Below are 25,163 nucleotides of genomic sequence, written 5' to 3' on the forward strand. Positions count from 1 at the left end.
CAATGTAGTACCTTGAAGATTATTAAGAAAAGAGAGCATAAGATGTAGCAAGAAGAAACGTTTGTGTCAAATACACTGCGTTACAGTGTAAAACATATCACCAATCAAAAAGTCTGAAAACCAATGGGATAGACTCCTACTCTCCTACTTAAAACCTCTACACACATCCTTTTAGTTGCTTAAAAAACAGCATTGAAAATTTGAAAGGTCTAGGTTCAAATCCCTACACTGCCACTTACTGGATGTGTGAACTGGGTAGCCTCTATAAGCCTCAATTTACTCAGCTCTAAATTGAGATTGTCATCTACCACACAGGGTTTTTGTGAGCATTTGGGACAATATATGTAATATTTCGCACCTAGCACATGCTCAATGAATAACAACTATATTCGCTGATTTCTTGGTGATGTAGAACAAGATTTCTCTAAACCACATAAAGAGAAACTCTTCCCTGAGGATGATTTCAATTCCTTTAAAAAAACAAAAACATGTAAACCTACAGGAAAAAAAAAATGGAAATGCTTTTGGCATCTTTCCAAACATTACTAAGTTTAAAGGTTAAATTGTTACAACATTCTCCTAATTATGCAACAAATACACACGACCATGAGTTAGTCTGTAAAAGATTATAACGGCCTATATTACTGAAATGGGGGAGGGGGAAGAACCCTTAACAATTATTCCCAACAATCTTTTCATCTACACGAAGCCTCAGTTCCAAAGCTCATCGCTGTTCATTATATATCAAATTCTTCCTCTCGATTATCAAGAATGAAACGGCACTGATTAAAATTTATATATGTATTCAATCTAATGCCTGTATGTTACCACTGGGGAGACACCACCATTATAACAGCAACAACTAGCATCAAAAAGATCTACATCAGTGTATACCAAAGTGGCAGTCGTCGATCTATTAAACCGCAAATAATTCACTTCATTCCTGAGAACTCATCCATCGCATGAGCAAAGTCTTTTAAAAGTGCAATATGATCAGTCTCCTCTTTCATTTCCATTCCAAGATAAAAGATACCTCTGCGTGTTTAAAAAGCCTCCCGTAATTTAGGAATTCTTTCCAGAACAAAACTTTTTTTTTTTCCACTCTGGAAGTGAACATGCTTTCAAGTACTCTAATTCAGGTTGGGAACTGAAGCGATAAAACCGCGCTCACTTCCTTACCAAGCCGTGCTCTCTGGTAACATACCTGTTCTCGGGAAATGCAAGGCAAGGAAGGTCTCCTGAACATCTTGCAACTGCCGGAGTAACCGGCCGAAGTTTCTCCGAACGACACGCAGCTGGACCTCCTGCGGGGTCTGATCACAGGCACTTTGTCCTCGGAGGCACTGGCCAAGCGAGGATGGTGAGGGGCTTCCCTGATCTGAAAGAAGTGATCCAAGCCCAGGGCTAGCAGGCAGCCGGCGTCCCCGACCAGGCAGGAGAGCAGCGGCCTGAGGGCTGCGGGCAGCGACCCGAGGCCGGTGAAGGAGACCCACCAAACGAAGCTGGAGAAGAGCAGCACCAGGATGCTGTGCCGGAGCCTCGCCGGGTGCGCGATGAGCGTCAGCAAGCCCACGCAGCTCAGCACCAAGAACAACCTGCCCGCCACCGCCGGGGGCGTGTGTGGGGCCGCGGCGGGGGCCCCCGCGTCTCCGGACCCCCAAGCCCAAGCCCATGCCTGCCACACCAAGAAGTCCACCAGGTAACAGCAGGCTGGCAGCGCCAGCAGCCACCAGGAGCCGCCGCCGCTCCGGCCCGGCCCGGGGCCCCGCTTGCTCCGGGTCAAGAAGCAGGTGAGGAAGAAAAAGGCACAGGCGATGCTGAACAGGGGGCTGAGGCTGTGAGAGCAAACGCTCAGGAGGGTCCGCAGCCGGGCGGCCCTGGCAGCCCAGCTCCCGGGCCCCGAGCCGAGCAGCAGGGCGAGGACAAAGGCGGCCAGGGCGCCCAGCGAGAGGCGCGCCCGGGAGGAGGGGGAGCCGCGGCGCGGCTGCTGGGGGGAGGCCGGCGGCGGCAGTAGCAGCTCCACGTTGCAGAAGCGGCAGAGGTGGAAGAAGAAGCCGCGCGGAGGGTCCTGCCGCAGGGGGCTCACGCAGCTCTTCACGTAGCCGTTCCTCAGACTCTCGGGGGGCGAGGCGGCCCCGTCCGGCGGCTGCGGGCACCGCATGGCTTTGGCGTCTCGCTCGTCCCTCCTCACGGCCCGGACCGCGGCGGCCGCTCGCGCTCCCTCAGCCCCCGCCCCCGCGCTCTAGGCGCCCCCCGGCTCGGCTGCGCGTCAGGGTTGCGCCCGCCGCCGCGGCCCGGGATCCCCGCCGCGCGGGCGGAGGAGCGGCAGGGTCCGGGACATGCTGGCAGAGGAGAGCGGCGGAAGGGACTGCTCTCGGGACCGCCGCGGCCGCCCCCTCCGTGTTCCTCGGGCACTTCTCGGGACTGGAGACTCGGCGTCGCCGCCCAGCTCCGGCGGGCTGCAACAGTTAGCTCCCGGCCCCAGCCTGGTCCGTTGGGCGCGCGAGCGGCGGCGGGCGGGCGGGCGCTCCTCCCCCGTGCCTGCCCCGGGCGGGCGCGCGCCCCGCCCGCCGCTCGCGCGCGCCCGCGTCCTGTCCCGGCGCCGGCGCCGCCGCCCCGGACGCGAGCTGGGGACCCCGCCGACTGAGCGTGCCAGGACCGGGGAGAGCGTGGCCGGGGCCTCCCAGAGACCGGCCGGGGCCGGCAGTGGAGGGCGGGGTCCCCTCCGGATGGAAGGAGACAAGCCCGCCAACCTGGGACCCCAGGCGCGCAGGTTCCCTTTGGGGGTAAGGCACAAACACGCAGCCAGGCTCCGACAGGTCACCACTGGGGTTTGGGAGAGAGAGGGTGTTTGCGGCCCCGAAGGGGAGTGCCTAGTTGGGAAACCGAGTTGAGCGGGGAAGCCGGACCCGCCTCTAACACATCCCGGTTTCAGGGTGGGCCCTTGGACTGTCCGAACTGTGACCGGGTAAGGACCAGCCACCGCCATGGTCATGGCAAAGGATTCCGTAACCACCGTGCCTGGGTCTGCCCTCAACAGCAACGTGGAATCTTGGGCCACGCAGCAGGCCGGGGAGATTGGACGCGGCTCTTTGGAAGGAGCGTGCACGTGGAGTGCTCTCCGGGAGCATCCGAGTAGGTATTATTGAGCTTGTCTTCCTCAACTGTCTTCACAGGCAAGGAACTAAGGTCCCAGCCTCCACTTCACACCCTTGCCATACATACCCCCTGGTTCACATCTGTGTCTCCCTGAACAAGCACAGAAAATCTGTTGTCACAAAGTTGTTCCACCTTGAAGTCTTTTTCGCTGTTAACAGCGTGTTCTAGAGAAGGGGGGTTGGGAGGATTCGGCGTCCTCTCCAAGACCATTGCCCAGTTTGGATCAGTCGGCCACGAAAGGAGCCAAATAAGATGCTATCTGTGAATTACTGGTGAAACTAGCAACATGGAAACACTGACCTGAAAGTGAGAAGAACTTTGCTGTACCAAAGGGACTGCTCTGGAATCTAACCAATCATAACTGCCTTAGAGAGTGAACTGTGTTTCCATCCACCGAAACTCTCCCTTCAACCTCATGACAGGCCTGCATTTCTCAAAGAGCTAATTCCACATTTTTCCAGAGAGATGAGAAAACTTACTGTGTGGTAAATGCCACAAACAGGCCCATTTTTCACCAATTAATCTCTGCCCACAGCCATGACCTAAAACAGACCATTTTCGTATATGGCCATAGTTCACATACATAGCAGAAATCGCTGCAAAATTAGCACAAGCATTTGACCAAGATGAAAAAAGAGACCAGAATTCCGTTTCCTTTTCTGTCTCTTGAACAAAGGAAAAAATATTTAATAGAGTTTTCAAATTGATTACTCAAATGCTTTCCTTAAAAGATCAAAATCCATGGTGATCTTTCTCTACCATGACAATGGAAGTTTTTTTTTTAAGTATCATTTCAACACAACTCAACGAATACATTTTTTAAATGATATGCACAGCACTCCTCACTACCAAAGATTAAAATAGGAACTTTTGTGGATACATTTTGAGCTTTTACAGAAGGGCATGGCAAAACTAGCACTGGCATTATAAATTCTCATAAGAAAATAAACTATCAGGGTGCCTGGGTGGCTCAGTCGGTTAAGCCTCTGCCTCCAGCTCAGGTCTTGATCACAGGGTCCTGGGATTGAGCCCCGAATCGGGCTCCCTGCTTAGCCGGGAGTCCACTCCCTCCGCCCCTCACTCCGCTCTCATGCGCTCTCTCTCTCTCTCTCTCTCTCAAATAAATAAAATCTTGAAAAAAAAAGATAACTGATTTGAAAATTAGAACAAATTCAGATTAAAGTTGTTTTAAAGCCTCAGTAATTTGAGGTGGGATAGGCATGGTAATAGTAATGGACTAGAAATCCGTTCATAGCTTCTAATCCTGGCCCAGCCATTCATGCCCCAGCATTAAGCAAGTCACGTTAACATTTCCAGGCCTTGTTCACCTCAGTTGTAAAATTGCCGGAAGTTAATTCTGATGAGCTTTAAGGTCCCTTCCAGTCTTAAAAAGTTTGATTTCTGTATGACAAAAATATATAGGCATCCTTAGGATCCATGCTTCAGATTGCCAAGAGCAACCTTTGAATTATTTGTACCATCAAACTAAAGAAAACTCTCAGTGTTGACAAATCAAAACAAAAGAATTTGTATCAAAGAATTATTATCTGGCAAATACAATTTAAAATACTCTTCATACTCCCCAGTTCTTTCACCTTCTTTCAGTTGTCTTCCCAGGTCTTTATAAGGCTAAAAGCCCAACTCTTTCAATAACCTATGTTTGGAATGCATACCTCTAAACACCAACCCCAGCACCTGACAGGATTCTAAAATAAAATGTAAGGACGTAACCAAAGACCATCAGTTTACTTAACTAAAAATATGCACAAAAAGAATGAGCTTGCTATGTTTATAGCAACTCCTTTCTCTGTTTACAATCCATGTCAAAGATTATTAGTAAGCTGCATTTCTGAGAGCTCAAATTATTTAATTATTCTTTTCCAGATTTAAACAACCAATAGAATTACTTAGCTCTTGTCTTTAGGTTCAGGAATGTATGACCATTATCTGTTGTGAAAAAAGACCTAGAGTCACGGCACACCTTTGACTTTTCTCAGTACTCTACCCCTGCCTTATTTTACCTGACTTTGCCTTTGCTCACATCTTGACCCATGAACTCTCCACCAGAATCATTCTCCCAGTTTGATGATCCATGACATGGAATCCTAGTGCTTACCCCCCAGCTCCCGAGTTGTTCTGGTGCAATGCAACCCTGTGTGTATTCCTCTATTCTGAAGGGGGTCCTTGCTGTCGAGTTCCAAAGACCAGTTTTCCCATGTTCCTCGGTTTGTAGGATGAGAATTTTGTTCTCCATTTTAGGTACCCACACCAGTAAGCTGATAGTGCCCCAATTAACTATGGAAGAACTAAAACCCTGTTTAGGTCTTTCCAGTCCCAGGGCCAAAAGCTCTGCCCCTAAACACTAGTTCACTAGTCTGAGGTTCACTAGTCTAGTAGCTAAGGATCCCCCTTGACAGGGCTTCTACATGCCACTGCCTGCCCACCTGTCTAACCTTATAAGCACCAGCTGTAATGTCCCATTACTGGGCTCAGCCCAACTGTCAAAACACCTGCCTCTTCATCTGGGACCTCTGGTGCTCACCATTGCTGGCCTGGAAATTGCCTTCTCTGTAAATTACCTTGTTCTCTCTTTAACCTTCATCCTCAGAGAAGGGAAATAACAACTGAGCCTCATGGTAGGTCTCAGCTCCTCCTCCCTACCTGCCCTGTCTTCTGATAAAGTGCAACTATCTGTCCTTGTAACTTGTACTTTCAAACTTTTTTAAGAAGATAGGATTATTTTCTGAATAAAATCCAAATGTAGAGAAATCCATGTCTCAAGCAGTATTCCCAGAAATTCCCTTCTAAAATTAAATATTTGTAAATGGATGTTAGCAGCTACACCTGTTGGTGACTATTACCGTTATGATCGTGGAATGTAAGAAGGAGGGATAGTAAAGAGGTTGGATGAGAAGCAGGACTCAGTCCAGTCATTACCGCTGTCCTGTGGTCAGGTGACTCCTCAGGGTCTGACTCCTCAGGATGAGAATGAACAGCCTCTAAATTTGCTAAAAGCAGTGGAAAAGCAGGGGATAACTGGTTACCAGTTCTTTAAGAGCTTTTTATTGCTGTTCCCATTCTGCATTGTTGCCTCTCAACCAGCATTTTAAAACGTTTTTCAAGAGAAATATACAAACAATCTAATGGTTACGAGGGGGGGTGGGGGGCAGTGGAATAGGTGAAACAGGTGATAGGCATTAAGGAGGGCACTTGTGATGAGAACGGGTGATGTATGGAGGTGTTGAGTCACTATATTGTACACCTGAAACTAATATAACACTATGTTAACTGACTGGAATTTAAATTAAAACTTAAAAAAAAAGTTTTTTATGATGCAAATAAAAGCAGAATGCTCTTATTGAAGTGGAGGTGCCCCCGAGGCCTGAGAACTTCAAATGGGCAGTTCCAACACCGCCTACCCTGACCTGAAGCTCCTCTCTAGAACCCCTGGGCAAAAGAAGGAGGGGAGAAAGGGTGGGGAAGGAAGGAAGGAAGGAAGGAAGGAAGGAAGGAAGGAAGGAAGGAAGGAAGGAAGGAAGGAAGGGAGGAAAGAAGGAAGGAAGGAAGGAAGGAAGGAAGGAAGGAAGGAAGGAAGGAAGGAAGGAAGGAAGGAAGGGAGGGAGGGAGGGAGGGAGGTGGGGGGAGAAAGATTTTAAACCTCTGAAATAGAACATAAAAAATGGATTTGAACTGGATTTGGGAAAAGGCTTAGAACCAAATGCTCTTTCTAAAATGCAGTTTTTCTAGAGGCACCTGAGTGCCTTAGTCAGTTAAGCGGCTGCCTTCAGCTGGGGTCATGATCTCAGGGTCCTGGGATCAAGCCCCACATAGGGCTCCCTGCTGAGTGGGTAGCCTGCTTCTCCCTCTCCTCCCTGCTTGTGCTCTCACTCTCTCTCAAATAAATAAATAAAATCTTAAAAAAATAAATAAAATGCAGTTTTTCGGAATTCAGTAATAAAGCAGCCCTAATTTCTGAGGAATAATGATATAAAGCAGTCTGACAAATTCTAAGTACCAGTCTGAGATTCCAAATTCCTAAAACTAGAGCCATTCCTTAAGGTATATGAAAACCTTAAAAGGTTTTGAAAGAATGAAAGAATTAGCACTTACAAATATACATTTGAAAGTCAAATAGACTGGCTTTTCTCTGGTATAGAAAGGTCCCTGTGTTCAGTGTGCAGTGATGACTCGATTGTCTATGTTAAAATACCCATTTTCCTTCCAGCTAACACTCATCTCAGAACCTGAGCCTCACTTTGACTCACTCTTGTTTTTTAAAGATTTTATTTATTTGTTTATTTATTTATTTATTTATTTGAGAAAGAGAGATAGGGAGGCACCTGGGTGGCTCAGTTAAGCGATTGCCTTCGGATCTGGTCATGATGCCAGGGTCCTGGGATCCAGCCCCATGTCCAGCTCCCTGCTCGGCGGGGAATCTGCTTCTCCCTCTCCCTCTGCCTGCCGCTCCCCCTGCTTGTGTTCCCTCTCTCTCTCTCTCTCAAATGAACACATAAAATTCTTAAAAGAGAGAGCGAGTATGTGTGTGTGCGCGCACACGCGCACGTATGAGTGTGAGTGCGAGCAGGGGTAGGGGCAGAGGGGGAGAGAGAGGGACGAGCAGACTCCACGCTGAGCACAGAGCCCAACCTGTGGCTTGCTCTCAACACCCTGAGATGAAACCAAGAGTCGATGCTTAACCGACTGCACCACCCAGGTGCCCCTTGACTCATTCTTTAGTTCATCTTGACAAGTATTTACTGAGTGTCCACTATATGCAGAGCACTCTGCTAGATGCTATTTAGAACTTTAAAAACTGTAAAGTTCTTTAGAAGCTTCCTCAAGCTGCAGCTCTATGTGGGAGATAGGGCCTATGCACATAGACTGTTAGGGAGCACAAGAGAATATATGGTAAACTCTGTTGAGAACAGTGCTTCAGACCTATTAAAGAAGAGAGGAGTGCCTGGGTAGCTCAGTGGGTTAAGTGTCTGCCTTTGGCTCAGGTCATGATCCCAGGGTCCTGGAATGGAGCCCCACATCTGGCTCTCTGTTCAGCAGGGGAGTCTGCTTCTCCCTCTCCCTCTGCCCCACCCCCACACCCCTGCTCACACTCTCTCAAATAAATAAAATCTTAAAAAAAAAAAAAAAAAGAGGAAGAGGGGAACCTGGATGGCTTAGTTGGTTAAGCATCTGCCTTCCTCTCAGGTCGTGATCCCAGGGTCCTGGGATGGAGCCCCGCGTTGGGCTCCCTGCTCAGCGGGAAGCCTGCTTCTCCCTTTCCCTCCGCTGCTCTCCCTGCTTGTGCTCTCTCACTCTCTCTCTAATAAATAAAATCGTTAAAAATAATAATAAATTTTAAGAAGAGAATCATTCTTTTCCAGAGTCTCCCCACGGTATGGTTGTCTCAAGTCGTTTTCAGGATCTGTTTCTCCTCTACCAGCTCCAATTCTCTCCCCAGAGTCTATGTGCATGGCCATCTTCCTATCTCTCTGCCCTCTCCCTGCCTTTTCTGTTTCATCTTTATATTTAATTCCCTCATTTCTTTGACTTCTTCAGTTCTCCTACATGCCACACCCCTCCCCCAACATTTAATCTCTCTCTCTCTTAATGAATGCATTTTTTTAAGTACCTGGCATTGTGCTGGGCACTGTGCTAGCGGACAAGGACACAATGATGACAGGTATAGTTCCTGCCTTTAAGGGTTCATAGTGTAAGCTAAAGAAGTACAAAGACTACTAAAGCCCAGTGTAATAGGCACTGTGATATGGAAGTAAGGAAGCTCAGTGTAGTCTGGTAGTCCAGAGGGACACCTAACCCAGACCATGGTGGGAATATTGAGTAAGGAATAATGCTCTTGGGGAGTCAGAGAAAGAGATTTCTGGGCTTGGTATTGAAAGTTGAGTAGAAGTTACATACATAAAGTAGGGAGAAATATAATCTGGGCAAAGGAGGCAAGCAAGTGCAAAAATCTGGAGGAATACAACCATGGGACATTCGGATAATTTCAAGCCATCCTGTGGCTGGAGTGTAAGGTATACAGGGACAAAGAACAAAAATGAGGAGGCTAGAGAAATGGTGTGGCTCTAATATGGAACTGGAATTTATTGTTACTATTATATAAAAGTTCATATTCTGTCATCATATTTGTTTATTTACATGGCTACCTCTTCACTATACTCTTCAAACACAAGAATTCTGTTTTACTCAACCTTAGCTCAATCTCCATGCCATGACTAGCAGAGTACTCTGTCAATATTAAAAAAAATTTTTTAAGTAATCTCTATATCCAATACTCAAACTCACAACCCCAAGACCAAGAGCCACATACTCCACTGACTGAGCCAGCCAGGCACCCCAATGCTCAATATTTTTTGAAGTGTGTTTGTATTTCTCAAAAAAAAATTAATCAGATTTTTTTTAGTTGTATGTCCTTGGATTTTTTTGTTAAATGAATTTAAATTGAAACTCTTAATATACAACTTAATACAAAAAAGCTTCTATACCGTTATTGAAAAACGTTTTTGTTAACATCCATTTTCACAAAATCAGTAAAAGAACCCTTTCTATCTTAGAGTTGCAGAAAACATTATACATATATTTGTGTTTGGTTTAATTTCCAACATAAAATAAGTGTTTAAGAGTGTGTGGGTGACTTTTTTTTTTTAATTCAAGTGATGATACCTGGATGTCTTTTGCAATGAAAGAATACATTCTACTACTTTAAGAATTCTCCTTTCTCTATTTCTCATTTTCAGAGCAGCAACTGTATCTATGACACAATTCCACCGTACTTTTTACAAAAAGCAACCGATAAAGGTATTAAATACATAACTATTAATCTGAAATTTCCTGGATTTTTGTGTATTAAACCTAAAACCCGAACCTTGAACAATAAACAGCAATGCAAACTCCTTCCAAGTTTTCCTGTTCCCTCCTTAGACAAGCAGTAGTCTCTTCGGCTCTGGCTCTCCCAGCAGATCTGAAGGATCACAGCCCCTACCGTGGCAGCCTACCGTTGACACTGAACTTGTGGTTAATTGTGGAGTTCTGCCACAAAACCACCTCACTACCACAAGCTGGATTTTTGCCCAGGAGAGTGACAAACTGCCAGGCCAAGCAATAGACAGGAGGCAGCAAGAGCAAACTGCCTTTTACCCCAGAGAGCAGTCGTTTCTGGATTCCAAACGGAGCCAGCAGGGAGACACACCAAAGAAAAACTTTTAAGTGTGCTTTCTCCACTAAACCCCCGAGAGTGTATTCTTGTTGTTTTGCAAGAGCAGCTCAAAAAGATTCATCCACTTCATTATCTAGCATCATCGATAAATGTGAGGCTCTTCTTTTCATTAGTAAATTTTTTTTTTTTAAATAGGCACTGAGATTGGAAATTGCATTGTTATTACATTACTCCTAACTACTAAGTGACCCGCCTACATCTGATCATTGCAAATAGGAGCAAATAATGTGTCTCTGTGTGTGTCGGTAAGCTGCACAGAGCGGCAGGCCGCTCTGGAAACTTTATTTCAAAGTCAGGGCTGCATGCTGAGAAGGAAGGAAACTAGTCAGTCAGATCTAGTTACCACTTTGTAGCTGCATGACTTTGGAGATCACTTAATGTCTAGCATTACCAACCTCATCTACAAAATGGGGAGAACAGTGTCTCTGCCATAGAGTCATTGTTATGGACTAAATTAAATTAATGTGTAGAATGACTAAAAATTCCTGGATGCTCAGTAAATGTATTTTTCTTACATCCTGTCCTCCTCCATACCTTTCCCCATCCTTTCGGGGCTTTTCAAGACTCTATCAATTCTGAGCTTTGCCAAGGAGATCCCCGGATTATATCATCTGCTCAATTCATTTTCAAGGCTTTCTTTCAATACCATTTTGCTCAGCTAAGAATTTGTCTCCCTAACTATGCAATCAAATAGATAAATTAGCAACTCTCATCAGAAGGCAAGTGCTAGAGCAGTTGTGATGTTCTATTCTAATTATGCACTATAAATGCAAAAAAATTTAATACATTAATTCTTTTTTTAATCTTTTTTTAAGATTTTATTTATTTGAGAGAGAGAATGAGATAGAGAGAGACAGCATGAGAGGGGGGAGGGTCAGAGGGAGAAGCAGACTCCCTGCTCAGCAGGGAGCCCGATACCGGACTCGATCCCTGGACTCCAGGATCATGACCTGAGCCAAAGGCAGTTGCTTAACCAACTGACCCACCCAGGTGCCCCTAATACATTAATTCTTAAAGGAATGACTGTATATTATTGTCATAATTTTGTGGTCCTTTCATCTTAGATTTCATTCTGCTGAAAAGATGTTGATTTAAGGCCGATATGTGGTAACATGGAGAAACAGAAAAAAAAAAATCAAACTTCAACAACCAATTTCATCCATAGTAGCATTAAACTTAGTGAAGACAAGAAAACATTTATGTTTGCAAAAGTTTATTCATTCACTCAGCATGTGCCAGTCATCACCCTAGATACTGAAAATACAAATATGAATAAGATTTGGTCTTTGCCCTCAGTTTGGTAGAGGAGAAAATATGTAAACAGGTGCAGCACAATATGACATGCTCTATTATAGCTCTTATCAAGTACAGTGGTGGGACAGAGAGGAGTTCATAGATAAAGACATGCTAGCTCAGGTATTAAAGAATAATAGGGGCCCCTAGGTAGACAAAGAGAAAGTTGAGCATGCCAGACAGAGAGTGGTATGTACAAAGACATGGAAGCATGCAACATTTCTGTAACCAGGTTGGTATGATTTGGGATGGTGGGAGGATAGGCATGAAGAAACGAGAGCGGATAGATGGGTGGAAGTCAAATTCTGGGAAGCCCTACAAGCCATTCTGAAGAGGCTGGAATTTATTCTGTGAGTGATAACGAAGTGTTAAAGATTTTAAAGCAAGGAACAGGCATGATTAATTTTTTTGTTGTTGACCTATTTTGTGTATTACAAATCTCAAAGCTGGTACTGCATGAAGAATAGTTTGGAAGAATGTGAACTCAAAGCCAGAAAAATAATTCAGGAACCCATTATAATAGGCTAAATGAAAGATAAAGTTCTGTAAGGCAATGGCAGTAAATTTGGAAAGGAAGGATGGAATTAATAATAGCAACTACAGAACTTTCTGATCAATTCCACAGGTGGAAAAGGGGAATGCAGAGAGGGTTCCCCGGGTCTAAGCTAGGGGACTACAGTACCTTGAAGCCATTAGCCAGGATAAGAAGTACTACAGGAATAATTAGAATAAATATTATGGGTTTCATTTTGAACAGGTTGAATCCAAGTGGAGATGCTCCTTGGCAGTTGGGTGTATGAGTCTGACGCTCAAGAGAGCAGTCTGGACTACAGACAAAGTTTGGAAGCCTGTAGTCTATAGGTAGAAGTGGATGCCCAGAAGCAAAATGGGACATTCCCCAGGAAAGTATATATTGCAAGAAGAGATTCTGTGTCTGAACTCTGAGGAATACCAACTATTATAAGGGATAGGGAGCAAAAGAATTTCTCAAAAGGATGACTGAAAAGGAAGTGGCAAAGTTAGAAAGATAATCCTTACTAAGGTAAGGACAGGACATTTCAAGAAAGAGGACAAAAGACATAAAATGCCACTTTTTTTTTTGAATGAGATAACAAAAATGCCACATTCTAAAAGGATGAGGACATGGGGCGCCTGGGTGGCTCAGTCGGTCAAGTGGCTGCCTTCAGCTCGGGTCATGATCTCAGGGTCCTGGGATCGAGCCCCGCATCGGGCTCCCTGCTCAGCAGGAAGCCTGCTTCTCCCTCTCCCACTCCCCCTGCTTGTGTTCCCTCTCTAGCTGTCTCTCTCTCTGTCAAATAAATAAACAAAATCTTTAAAAAATAAAATAAAAAAATAAAACTAAAAGGATGAGGGGGACAGGAAAGAATCCAGAGGAAGTCATTATTGACCATATGTAGAACAGTTGCCATGATGGGGGCAGAAGCCAGATTGCAGTGGATTGAAGAATGAATTCATACCTATAATAACATTCTAGAATTCATTCTAGAAAGTTTAGCCAGGAAAAAGTTTTACCTTTAGTTTCATCAATATTTCTTTTTTTAAAAAAAAAGATTATTTATTTATTTATTTATTTGATAAAGACACAGCGAGAGAGGGAACACAAGCAGGGGGAGTGGGAGAGGGAGAAGCAGGCTTCCCGCGGAGCAGGGAGCCCGATGTGGGGCTCAATCCCAGGACCCTGGGATCATGACCTGAGCCAAAGGCAGACCTTAACAACTGAGCCACCCAGGCGCCCTTCATCAGTATTTCTTGTTAGTTTTGGCTAAAAAGCATCATTTAAATAGCTTACTGATACAATATAAAGACCACACACGTACGCACACTTTTCTCCTCTATAAAAATAATAGCATTCCCCTTTTTTTAAATTTTTATTTTATTATGTTAATGTTAATCATCATACATTACATCATTAGTTTTTGATGTAGTGTTCCATGATTCATTGTTTGGGTATAACACTCAGTGCTCCATGCAATACGTGCCCTTCTTAATACCCATCACTGGGCTAACCCATCCCCCCACCCCCCTCCCCTCTAAAACCCTCAGTTTGTTTCTCAGAGTCCATAGTCTCTCATGGTTCGTCTCCCCCTCCGATTTCCCCCCCTTCATTTTTCCCTTCCTACTATCTTCTTTTTTTTTTAAATATATAATGTATTATTTGTTTCAGAGGTACAGGTCTGTGATTCATCAGTCTTACACAATTCACAGCACTCACTATAGCACATACCCTCCCCAATGTCCATCACCCAGCCACCCCATCCCTCCCACCCCCACCACTCCAGCAACCCTCAGTTTGTTTCCTGAGATTAAGAATTCCTCATATCAGTGAGATCATATGATACTTGTCTTTCTCTGATTGACTTATTTCTCTTAAGCATAATACCCTCTAGTTCCATCCACATCATTGCAAATGGCAAGATTTCATGTCTTTTTGATGGCTGCATAATATTCCATTATATATATACACCACATCTTCTTTATCCATTCATCTGTTGATGGACATCTTGGCTTTTTCATAATTTGGCTATTGTGGACATTGCTGCTATAAACATCGGGGTGCACTTACCCCTTCGGATCCCTACATTTGTATCTTTGTGGTAAATACCCAGTAGTGCAATTGCTGGATCGTATGGTAGCTCTATTTTCAACTTTCTGAGGAATCTCCATACTGTTTTCCAGAGTGGCTGCACCAGCTTGCATTCCCACCAACAGTGTAGGAGGGTTCCCCTTTCTCTGCATCCTTGCCAACATCTGTCATTTCCTGACTTGTTAACTTTAGCCATTCTGACTGGTATGAGGTGGTTTCTCATTGAGGTTTTGATTTGGATTTCCCTGATGCTGAGAGATATTGAGCACTTTTTCATGTGTCTGTTGGCCATTCGGATGTCTTCTTTGGAAAAATGTCTGTTCATAGCATTTCCCTTAATGGTGTATCTAGTCTTTCTTACATCTTTTTTTTTTTATTTTATTTTTAAGTAATCTCCACACTCAACATGGGGCTCAAACTTACAACCCTGAGATCTAGAGTCATATGGCTCTACCAACTGAGCCAGCCAGGTGTCCCCTTCCCTATATGTATATAAACAGGTATTATAAACTAGCATTTATTTTGTATTCATAGTTGTGTCCCACAAATAAAGGAATACAAAATAAGACATACAGAAGCTACTAAATGTCTAACATATCTCTGAAAGTTTTTTTTAACTAAGCAGTTATTATTTAGCTTTGATGAGTACTGCAATCTAGTCTGATTCTTTTTTTCTTGTATCCCTTTGAAGTTGGTGAGAAGTCATTTTTTGAGAAGACTCCTTTGATAAGATCATTTAAATGCCCTTGTTCAACATTCTTTGCTTAAAATCACAATATTTTTATCAGCTCTGTAAATAGTAAACAAGCCACTAGATCTAATGAAAAACAAGAGGTGGATTTTGTACATTTAGAGAATTTCTAAAAAATATCTGGCCAGATAATTCAGACAAAAGCAAGTGTATTTAAACATCCTTTTCCTGCTAAATAACCAGGATTCAACACAGTGTTCCAGTTAACTACCATCAGTCTTCACTACAATTTTGTTTGGACCGTTCCCAGTGACAACTCTCTAGTATGGTTTGGTGCTTTGGTAACTATATTAAATGTAAGTGCAAACTGTGAAAAATAACAAGAAGCCTTATATAAATTCAAGATTTTAATACTGTCTTTTGGGGATGAGATGTGTAATCATATTTGAAAGGATGACTAACATCCACTCTAATATGGACAAGACTTTAAATAAACCAAAACTATGATTTGTAACCAATAAACCTCATGGGAATGGCTGATTTTTATCCCTTAGTAACTTCTCCTTTTTACAGGTGAAAAGGTTTACATCAGATTTCCTCTTATTATAACCTCTCAAATGTTGTCTGGACCAGCAACCCACTCTCTTGAAACAAATACCAGCCAACCAGGAAACCATGAGGTTTTATTGTGCTATAAAATACACCAGACATTTCCAAGCCTTCATAGGAATGAACCTGACTAAATTATTACTAAAAATAGTTTCAAAATAAACTGTAGGCTCCAAGTTTCTCTAACAATCAAAATTCCTTCATCCTTCATCAGCCTCATTCTCAAGCTCTTTACTCTTCTGGAGCTACATTGCAAACAGTCACTCTGGCTACATATTCCTAAGAACTAAGGGGTGGTAGAGGCAGACAAATTTTCCCTTCCTCCCTTCTAGGTTCTTTGGCTGCGCAATAGTTAAATTGATATAAGATGGATTAACAGGAGAAAAACAAAATTCATACATACAAAAGCCCCATAAAAATATGGTAGCCAGGTAACTGAAGTTTATATGAGATCCTCATCTAAGGAAAGTTAAAAGGGGAAGGCAGGTCCCAGGCAGACAGTGGAGATGTTTAGAAAACAAAGATTGCCCTGTTATGCAGATAAATTTATTAGGTAAAAAGGTATCCCTACTAATAGCTCTCTTCCTGGTCCAGGCCCCTTTTCCAATGTAAATTAGTCAACTGAGGTAAAGAGTTTTTCCTGAATCTGCTGTGTTTTGATTGCCTTTAGCTCAAAATAATCGTTATGCCAAAGAGACATATTCCGGGATGGCAAAATCTACTCCCTTTTAGGATTCACATCTATGCAATCACCGGGGTAAAATAATGGAGAAAAATGTTAGTGTCATTTCCTGAATACATTTACATTTGTCAAAATTCTGTTTCTAGTTTTCCTGTACACTACCAGACCCTAAATCATGAGCTACTTCTAGTATATCATGAGCATGGAGAGAGTAAATTTTGCAAAGAATAAAACCAGATCTTCTGCTTAAAAAAGTAGATCACCTTTGGTTCCATTCAGCAAATATTTATTCATTTAAACCCTATTCTAGTTCCTGTCAAGGAATACATGTTGTGTGTGTATGTGCAAGTGCGTTGCACACTCGTACGTGCTTGCAATGGGATCAGTTGTCAGCAGCCAGCAGGGAACAAGACATACAAATAACTATGATGCAAAATAGAATACACTAAGAGATAGCCAGTTTGTAATGGGGATCAGGAAAGGTGCCAGGAAATAGGTGGGATTTAAAGTTCGCCTTAAAGGATGGGTAGGATTAGAGATGAGAGAGGAGGGTATTGCAAGGAAGAAAACAGAACTTAAAATGAAGAAAGTTTTCATGGAGCCACTATTTTATCAGGACATAAAGTTGAAGAATGATACAAATGTTTAAATTATTAAGCATCTAACTAATCAAATTTAAATAAAGCTAAAACAATAAATTATGAATCATCCTCTAATCCTCTATGTTTATTCCTCACAATAATCTGAAGGTAGTGATAATATTCATTTTACATATAGGTAAATTGAGGCACAGAGAGGTGAAGTATTTTGGCAAAGATTACATATCTAGTAGTTGGTAGAGCAAGGATTCAAACCCAGGCAGTGTGACTCCAAACTTCTGTGTTTTCCACTGTATCAGTAATTATTAAACTGTGGTACACAAAAATGATCTAAATAATTTCACCCAGATGGCAAAAATGCAGATTGATGAACCTCAATAATTCTGATTTAATAAACCCAAGATAGGACTGAGGTATCTGCATTTCTACGAAACACCTGAAAGGATCCTGATGGAGGAGGTCCAGAAACCACACTAGCCTGAGGTAAACCAAGGCAGTACTGAGTGGACCTAACACAGCCTTGAACATATTTAAATGATTAACGTACTGGACTGAACCGCCAAAAAAAAAAAAATTTCATTTGATGAAGCCTTAACTCCCAATGCAACTGTATTTGGAGATAGGGCCTTTAAAGAGGTAACTAAGGTTAAGTAAGCTTGTAAGAGTAGGGCCCTGATCCATCATAGATAGTGTCCTTATAAGAAAAGGAAGAGACACCTGGGGTGTGCCTGTACAGAGAAAAGGCCAGGTGAGGACATGGCAAGATGGCTATCTGCAAGCCAAGGAGAGAGGCCTCAAGGGAAACAAACCCTGCCAGGACCTTGATCCTGGACTTCCAGATCCAGATCGTGAAAGTATACATTTTTTTTGTTTGTTGGTTTGGTTTGTTTTTTTTAAGTAGGCATGGAGCCCAACACAGGACTTGAACTCACAACCCTGAGATCAAGACCTGAGCTGAGACTGAGAGTCAGACACTTAACCAACTGAGCCACCCAGGTGCCCTGAAAGTATAAGGTTTTGTTGTTTAAGCTACCCAAACTGTAGTATTTTGTTACAGTAGCCCTAGTAGACTAGTAAAATGAGCCTAATTAATTTTCTGTTTCTCTTAAGCTATGTAGATTTGTTGTATATCAGAAACGGTGCCAAAGAAGATCCTTAATTATCATCACTATCATAAAAGCTCACTTCTATATGGCATTTTATAATTTACAAGGCCCTTTCACATGCTCTGTTGCACTTGAACTTTGCAACAAGCTCTGAGGTCAGCAAGACTCAATAAGGCAATTAGACTTGCCTGGGGTTTCTTACAAGTTGTAGGGCTGAGTTCAGGCCTTCCAAGCCCCAAACTTAAGCTTGTTTTTGCTACACCACACACACACACACACACACACACACACACACACACACACACACACACACACACACACTCCAAGCCCCAAACTTAAGCTTGTTTTTGCTACACCACACACACAAACACACACACACACACACACACAGTCACACACCATGAAGTATGGTTATTATGTAAAAGGCCCATCTGGGCAAATATTTTTCTTTAGCTTTAGGAAGTCAATAGCTTTACCCCTATTTTCTAGTTAAGTAAGATAAGGTTTCAGGAATTCAAGAAATATACCCAAATATTAATAGCAAGATGAGCTCAAAATACTGTACAGATTCTTAATGTCTAGTTCTCTTCTCAAACAATTGACTAGGCAGTAACAAAATTCTCCCATTCATATGGACCAAGATTATGCCTCTGGTTCTTCAGGGTGCACACTTTTGAGTGGTTTTCTAGTAATAGGAATAGGTTCGCTCGAGATGCCAAGTGATTAAGTTTGCAGAATGCCAGACTGTACAATGGGCTACAGCTTAAATAATAAGAGAAACTGTAATGGGAGGGGTAGTGAAAGAGCAGTTAAAGATAGAGGAAGTGATTCCTTTACTTTCATTTTCTCTCCTTTTGCTAACACTTCCTTTTTTTCAGGTAGCAAAATAATAAAGAAATCGTCAACTGGTATTTGCAGACAACAATGTCAACACCATATGAGCAATTTCTAGAGACCCAGTACAGGAAGGTAGATTCTAAGTCTATCTTCTTCCTACCCTACATTTTCCTATTAGTTAAGGTCTAATTTCCCCAGCAACACTGTGTTAGTTTTTGTCCTCTGAGAAGCAGACACCAAGATGGAATTAGACACATGAGGGACTTACTGGGGGGAAATGCCTGTGAAGGATAAAGAAGAGAAAGTCAGAGAAAGCAGGGAGAGCCTTCAGATGGTGATTCCAGTCTGACACCAGTGGGAGAGAGCAGGAAGGAAAGAAGATTCAGTAGAAAGAGCTTTACACTATAACACAGTTCTCAGTTTCAACCAGGCCAACAGTGAGTCCTTGAGCTGAAGTCACCTGTTAAAGGAGTCCCTGTCTCCCCAAAATGGGCTTCCATTAGAAGCCCTGCCATGCTGTCATTGGCTCAGGGAAGTCCAAGGGAAGTGTTAGCTCAGTGCAGAAACAGGGATGGATCTGGAGGGTAGGGTTAGGTCCAGTGGTCACCTTTGCTCCCCACGACAGTTTGAGTGGCACATTTTTGTGGTTGCCACAGTCCACCTTGTGCTATGGAGAAATCTGCTTCTCTATGCAGATTTAGAGAACAGATCCTCCATGATTCCTATGGGCCTTTCCTCCTGTGAGAAAACTTAGAAGAAGGAAGTTAGTGAGATGAATCAGAGCCCCCATTGCTGCAGTTGGTCTTGGGACTACAACTGGTGCTCATCCTCTCCCTCCTCTATTGTCCATTCTCAAGTCCCATCACCCTTAGCTGCCACTTCGGCAAGCCAGGTAGCTCACCTCATAGTGTGACCCAAACCTTCATTTCTTTTTTTTTTTTTTAAGATTTTATTTATTCATTTATTTATTTGAGAGAGAGAGTACAGGGAGGAGCAGAGGGAGAGGGACAAGCAGACTCCGCACTGAGCACAGATCCTGACGCGGGGCTGGATCCCACGACCATGAGATCATCTGAGCTGAAACCAAGAGTCAAAAATAATTACTTATAGAAATAGACATTTATCTTAATGGGAAGAAATGGTGGTTTCTGTGTGCCAGTGCATTACCAGTGTTGCTATAATTTCATGAAGTCTTGAAGTTGGGATGCTAGACAAATGCGTCTCACTAATAATAAAGGGAAACATGATCTTGAAATAAAATGAATAAATGCATTTGTGCCTAGTAGCCATCTCACAAAAAACAAATTTTTCTGCTACCTACACGTCTGTTTCTATATATAATAAAAATATATAGGGGTGCCTGGGTGGCTCAGTTGGTTAAGCGATTGTCTTCGGCTCAGGTCATGATCCCAGGATCCTGGGATCGAGCCCCGCATCGGGCTCCCTGCTTGACAGGGGGCCTGCTTCTCCCTTTCCTTCTGCCGCTCCCACTGCTTGTGCTCTCCTGCTCTCTCTCTGCCAAAAAAATAAATAAAATCTTTAAAAAAACAAATTAATTAAAAAATATATATATTCACATTTTCATCTCTCTGAAATAGGTTAGTGAAGGGGTGACTGGCTAGTTCAGTCGGTAGACTATGTGACCCTTGATCTCGGGGTTGTGAGTTCAAGCCCCACGTTGGACATAGAGCCTTTTTTTTTTTTTTATTATATTTATTTATTTGTCAGAGAGAGAGAGAGACCACAAGCTCAGGGAGCACACACACACACCCCTAGTCTTGTGAGGACAAAAACTGTTCTTGTGTATTATTGTGATGGAGACAACTTAAAGCTATTACCCTTGGGCATTAGCTTAGTAGTCAAATTGTCAATGATCTCGATGATTCTCAGGGAACTGCCAAGTCTCATTACACTTTCCCAACAATCATCACAGTGAGAGCTATCTCTGAGAAGGGATCCACACTGGCTACTTTGAAGAAAGCTAGGCAAAGGGTGTCAGGCAAAATCTAACCAGGGCTCCTTTCATCTACAAAAAGAGCTTGGCCACTAGGACAAGTGTCCGGTACCCACCCTCTGTAATCAATATGCCATCTCACAGCTGGGCTTAGAAGACCTGGAAATGTAGGAAGTCACTCTGTTGTTTTCTTGCCAGTGACACAGGCTTCCAACACAGAATAGCCAGACTAAATTTATTCCACCAGTGAGTCAGTGGCTTGTTAGCATTTTTGGCATCCAGATGGTTTGAGACAAAGGCTAGACTCGGGGTAACTCCCAAGTGTCACCAGGGGAAAGTCTCTTTTGCAGAGGGACTCTAGTCTACTGGGCTAGGGGCCAGGGCCTGGGTTTCTTTCACAACCTCCCAGCACTGCTGTGGTCTTTCCTATAACCCTTGTAAGTCGAGTCACCTGAGAGGCCAAGAGTTAAACTAGTTGTACAGTCTGAATGGTGGAGATTGGAAGTAAATCCTAATGGACCAATAGCCTGGATCGGTTTCATGAATAAACAGAGGAGTTCAGGCATGGGACCCTATAAAGTTAAGTCAATATTAGTTATAGAGGAAATCCTATTTGTTCTTCCTTCTGTTATAGCTGGATTTATAAAAGAACTCAAGTAGAGCTTTTTGCTGTGTTATAATGCTAAAAACATCATTTTAAACACACACACCCTAACCAACAATGTTTGTAACCAAATAGGACATCACTGTTGTCTTTGCTATTAGGTACATGAGAATTAAAAGTATTTTGCCAATATTCTTCAGATATAAAACCTTAAATGTCTGTATTTATGAAACGGGAAATACTTATCTAGGTTCTGATGCCATGTAGTAACTAAAGCAGAACCCTTTAGTTCTGCTTCTTGGCACAAATTGCTCCCAGTACGTATTGCTAGACTACTAGAAAAAAAGGTCTGAGTAATCCAGCACTGAAACTTCTAGTGGGGGGCACCTGGGTGGCTCAGTCGTTAAGCGTCTGCCTTGATCCCAGATCCTGGGATCGAGCCCCGCTTTGGGCTCTGTGCTCCGCGGGAAGCCTGCTTCTCCCTCTCCCACTCCCCCTGCTTGTGTTCCTGCTCTCTCTCTCTCTCTCTTTCAAATACATAAATAAAATCTTTAAAAAAAAATAGAAACGGGCGCCTGGGTGGCTCAGTTGGTTAAGCGACTGTCTTCGGCTCAGGTCATGATCCTGGAGTCCCGGGATCGAGTCCCGCATCGGGCTCCCTGCTCAGCGGGGAGTCTGCTTCTCCCTCTGACCCTCTTCCCTCTCGTGCTCTCTCTCTATCTCATTCTCTCTCTCAAATAAATAAATAAAATCTATAAAAAAAATTTTTAAAAAATAAATAAAAAAAATAGAAACTTCTAGGGTACTAGGACAATGATTTCTAACCCCTTTGAAGTTGTGACAACCTTTCTTATTTGTGAGATTTCACAACTATCCTGCCTGTTATGCTGTTCACCACACCCTCAAGAAAAAATTATTAATCTATTATATGGAATTTTTTAAAAAACTGCTTAGATAAATTTAGATTTATCTTACTTCGCTTCAGGGTTTTATTTTGTTGTTGATTTCTTAATATATCATTTCCTCTTCTCTGAAGCCTGAGCATCCCTAAAGCTTGGGCTAGATTTAACCTCTACCCTTGCTGGATTCCTTTAGCTCTTCATATAAATCCATATTACAGTATTTGAACATTGTATTTTTGTTAGTTAATTTTAAATCTGTCTCCCCGGCTTAAATGCAAAGACCACGTCATATTCATCTTTGTTTCCCCAGAGTTTCTTTTTTTTTTTAAAGATTTTATTTATTTATTTATTTGAGATAGAGAGTGAGAGCGAGAGCTCGAGCCAGGAAACAGGGAGAGGGAGAAGCAGGCTCCCCACTGAGCCCTGATCCGGGGGCTCAACCCCAGGACCCTGGGATCATGACCTGAGCTGAAGGCAGATGCTTAACTGAATGAGCCACTCAGGTGCCCCTTTTACCAGAATTTCTAGCACAATTCTTAATACAGAGGAAAATTCAATAAATGTTAGCTGAATGAATGAATGAATGAATGAACAGTGGCCTTGAGGCAGAAAAATACCCAGCATGTCAAAAATAGAAAACAGAGAATCATTATTCTAGTAGTTTAAACATGGACCCATGTAAGATCCTCTGTTCTAGAACTCAAATCCAGTTAAGAGCATGGACTTGAAACACTTTATAAACTGTGAAATCCTACATGAATATGAGCAAATATCCCTGTTACTTATTATTCAGCAGCCCTCAGGGAATAGTTTTTGAATTGTGAATCAACAGTCTGTGAAAACAGGAATGAAGTTGGCTTGTTGGAAGAGGAGGACCATAAAAGAGTAAATGAAGCAAGTTGACAAGACGTTGTCCCCTAATACAGTGGGAGTCCAGTTTTGGAAAATGGGGTCTTGCTGAAGTCTTTCTAAGTTATTCATTTCTGTGTCTTGGTTTATAAAAGACCATTTCTTTAGATGCTTAGGACTTGGATAATTCCACACAGCATTCCCAGAAATATGTGTTACCAGGTACAAAATATACAGGCTTGATTGGTCAAGGAAACGTGTTACATTTGGATAACTCTGCTGATATACTAAAATAACTGACGCATTTTGAAGTGACCATTGGTAGTAAGCTTCAGGGGTTTTGGAAGAAGCAATAAAAATATCAAGGCAATTTGACAAGCTACTATGGTTCAAATAGATGTTAGTGGTAGCCAAAGTTCACAGTTGTGTCAATGAAGCTGGATTCCATTAAGTCAATCAGTAACCAAGGAAATAGTTAATTGAGATATGATCACAAACCAGAAAACCAGGATAAATTAAAGAAGCAAGAGGAATAATCACATTTCTCGATAGTCACATGCTATCAGACAGCAGAATCTGATGTCTCGAAGATAAAGCAGGCAGGTTTTAAAAATGGAAAAGGAGGCTATGGGCCAGGTTGTAATTCCATAAAAGCAGTCAAATGAGAATTTTTCTGAAAAGCAGATGATGTCCTCACAGAAGGGAATTGCCTAAAAACGTCTAGAACATAGCTCCTATGCTACAAGAATAATCTGCCCAAGGTCACACAGGTTAAGTTGTAAAGTGGGTTTTCAAAACCAGGTTGAATGACACCAAAGCCCTTGTCTACTTTCTGGACAGGGATAACCAAGCTAGGCATCAAGCTGCTACTCTGTTGTTCCTCACCACCTTTTCTGAGTCCAGTTTCAGAAAGGTCATGATGAGTAGCACTGGTAAGCAGGAAGTTTTCAGCTTGTCCAGTTCACCTCCTAAGACTTTATATTAAAAAAAAAAAAAAAGCCAGGAATTAAAGAGGTTGAGAATGAGCTCAAATCAAGGAAGTTCTGAAGCAGCTAATCTATTTCTGAGTTAACAACAAATCCTAGTGTGTATTAAGTTCTTACTTCTGTATTTTCCGGGGGTGAGAGAAAAATACCAATTTATTCATTCTTTTGTTTAATGAATAATTATTGAGTGCATACCATGTGCCGAGCACTGGAGATCCAGAGGCCAATAGAAAAAGGTTTCTGCTGTTAGGAAGCGCATAGGTGAGGAAGGAAGTGGGTGGTAGAGACAGACAAGTGAATGATTACAGTACAATGTGCATTGATATTAGGAACTAAATAGGTAATAAAAAGTAATAAATATAGGGACAGTACATTGGTACTCTTCCCAATTCCTGATGTTTCCTTCCTGGTGGAAGGAAACCTTCCTCCACCCCTCAACTCTTTTCTCTCAGGAGAGGAGAATTTACTTTGATTGATGAGTATGAAAAAAAGTGGGCATGCCGAGGTCAGCCCCTTGTTTATTCTCTTTCTCACTCTCTCTTTCTCTCCTTACAGCCAGCCTGCCTGCAAAGAAGGCTGCGCTTCCATCCATGTCCTACATTTTCCTGAAACAGGCCCCATGCAAGGAAGACTGCAGAAGTCCCGCACCGTCTGTGACTAAGGGTTCGTTCTTAGAAATACTTCTTGTTCACAGATACAAATCACATTCTCCAACATTAGTTTCATCCAAAATAAAGGTTATATCTCAAGGGGCAAAATAGCATAGTGGTTATAGGTGTGTAGACACTGGTTAATACCCCAGATTTGCCACTCAATATAACCATGTGACTTGGGGCAAGTCACTCAACTTCCCTGTGCTTCAATTTCTCCATCTACAAAATGGGACTAACGGTCTCTACTCATAGAGTTGTCATGAAGATTTAGGTCGTACATATAAAGCACCTGGAACAGTGCCTGTTGCAAAATAAGTGCTCTCGAAGTTTGAGCTGTTATTACTACTATCATTATTATTTTTGACTCCATCTGTCTTAATCCTTTTTTTCTCAATTTGTTGAA

General features: G+C 42.7%; 2 protein-coding genes across 4 annotated transcripts in view; one reads left to right on the plus strand and one right to left on the minus strand.

The window, feature by feature from the left end:
- The window catches only part of PDE3B (phosphodiesterase 3B), a 164,475-nt gene extending 161,949 nt beyond the window's left edge, over positions 1–2,526 (minus strand). Inside the window, exon 1 of one of the 3 annotated variants that reach the window (XM_025894187.2) lies at positions 1,205–2,525. In XM_025894187.2, the coding sequence (XP_025749972.2) occupies positions 1,205–2,161 (957 nt within the window). In that variant the 5' untranslated portion in view covers positions 2,162–2,525. Of the gene's footprint in view, positions 1–1,204 lie in introns of all 3 variants that reach the window. The other 2 variants (XM_025894186.2, XM_073882872.1) reach the window with 2 other exon arrangements.
- LOC112806236 (uncharacterized) lies at positions 2,340–25,163 on the plus strand. Its single transcript, XM_025848544.2, has 4 exons — positions 2,340–2,786; positions 2,936–3,135; positions 9,912–9,972; positions 24,663–25,163. Exons 1-4 carry the CDS (start codon positions 2,340–2,342, stop codon positions 24,714–24,716), a joined length of 762 nt encoding a protein of 253 aa, XP_025704329.2. The 3' UTR covers positions 24,717–25,163.

The sequence above is a fragment of the Callorhinus ursinus genome, unplaced genomic scaffold (genome assembly GCF_003265705.2).
Source record: "Callorhinus ursinus isolate GAN/ISIS: 27379988/994484 unplaced genomic scaffold, GSC_fseal_2.0 scaffold49, whole genome shotgun sequence".
NCBI classification, from domain to species: Eukaryota; Metazoa; Chordata; class Mammalia; order Carnivora; family Otariidae; genus Callorhinus; species Callorhinus ursinus.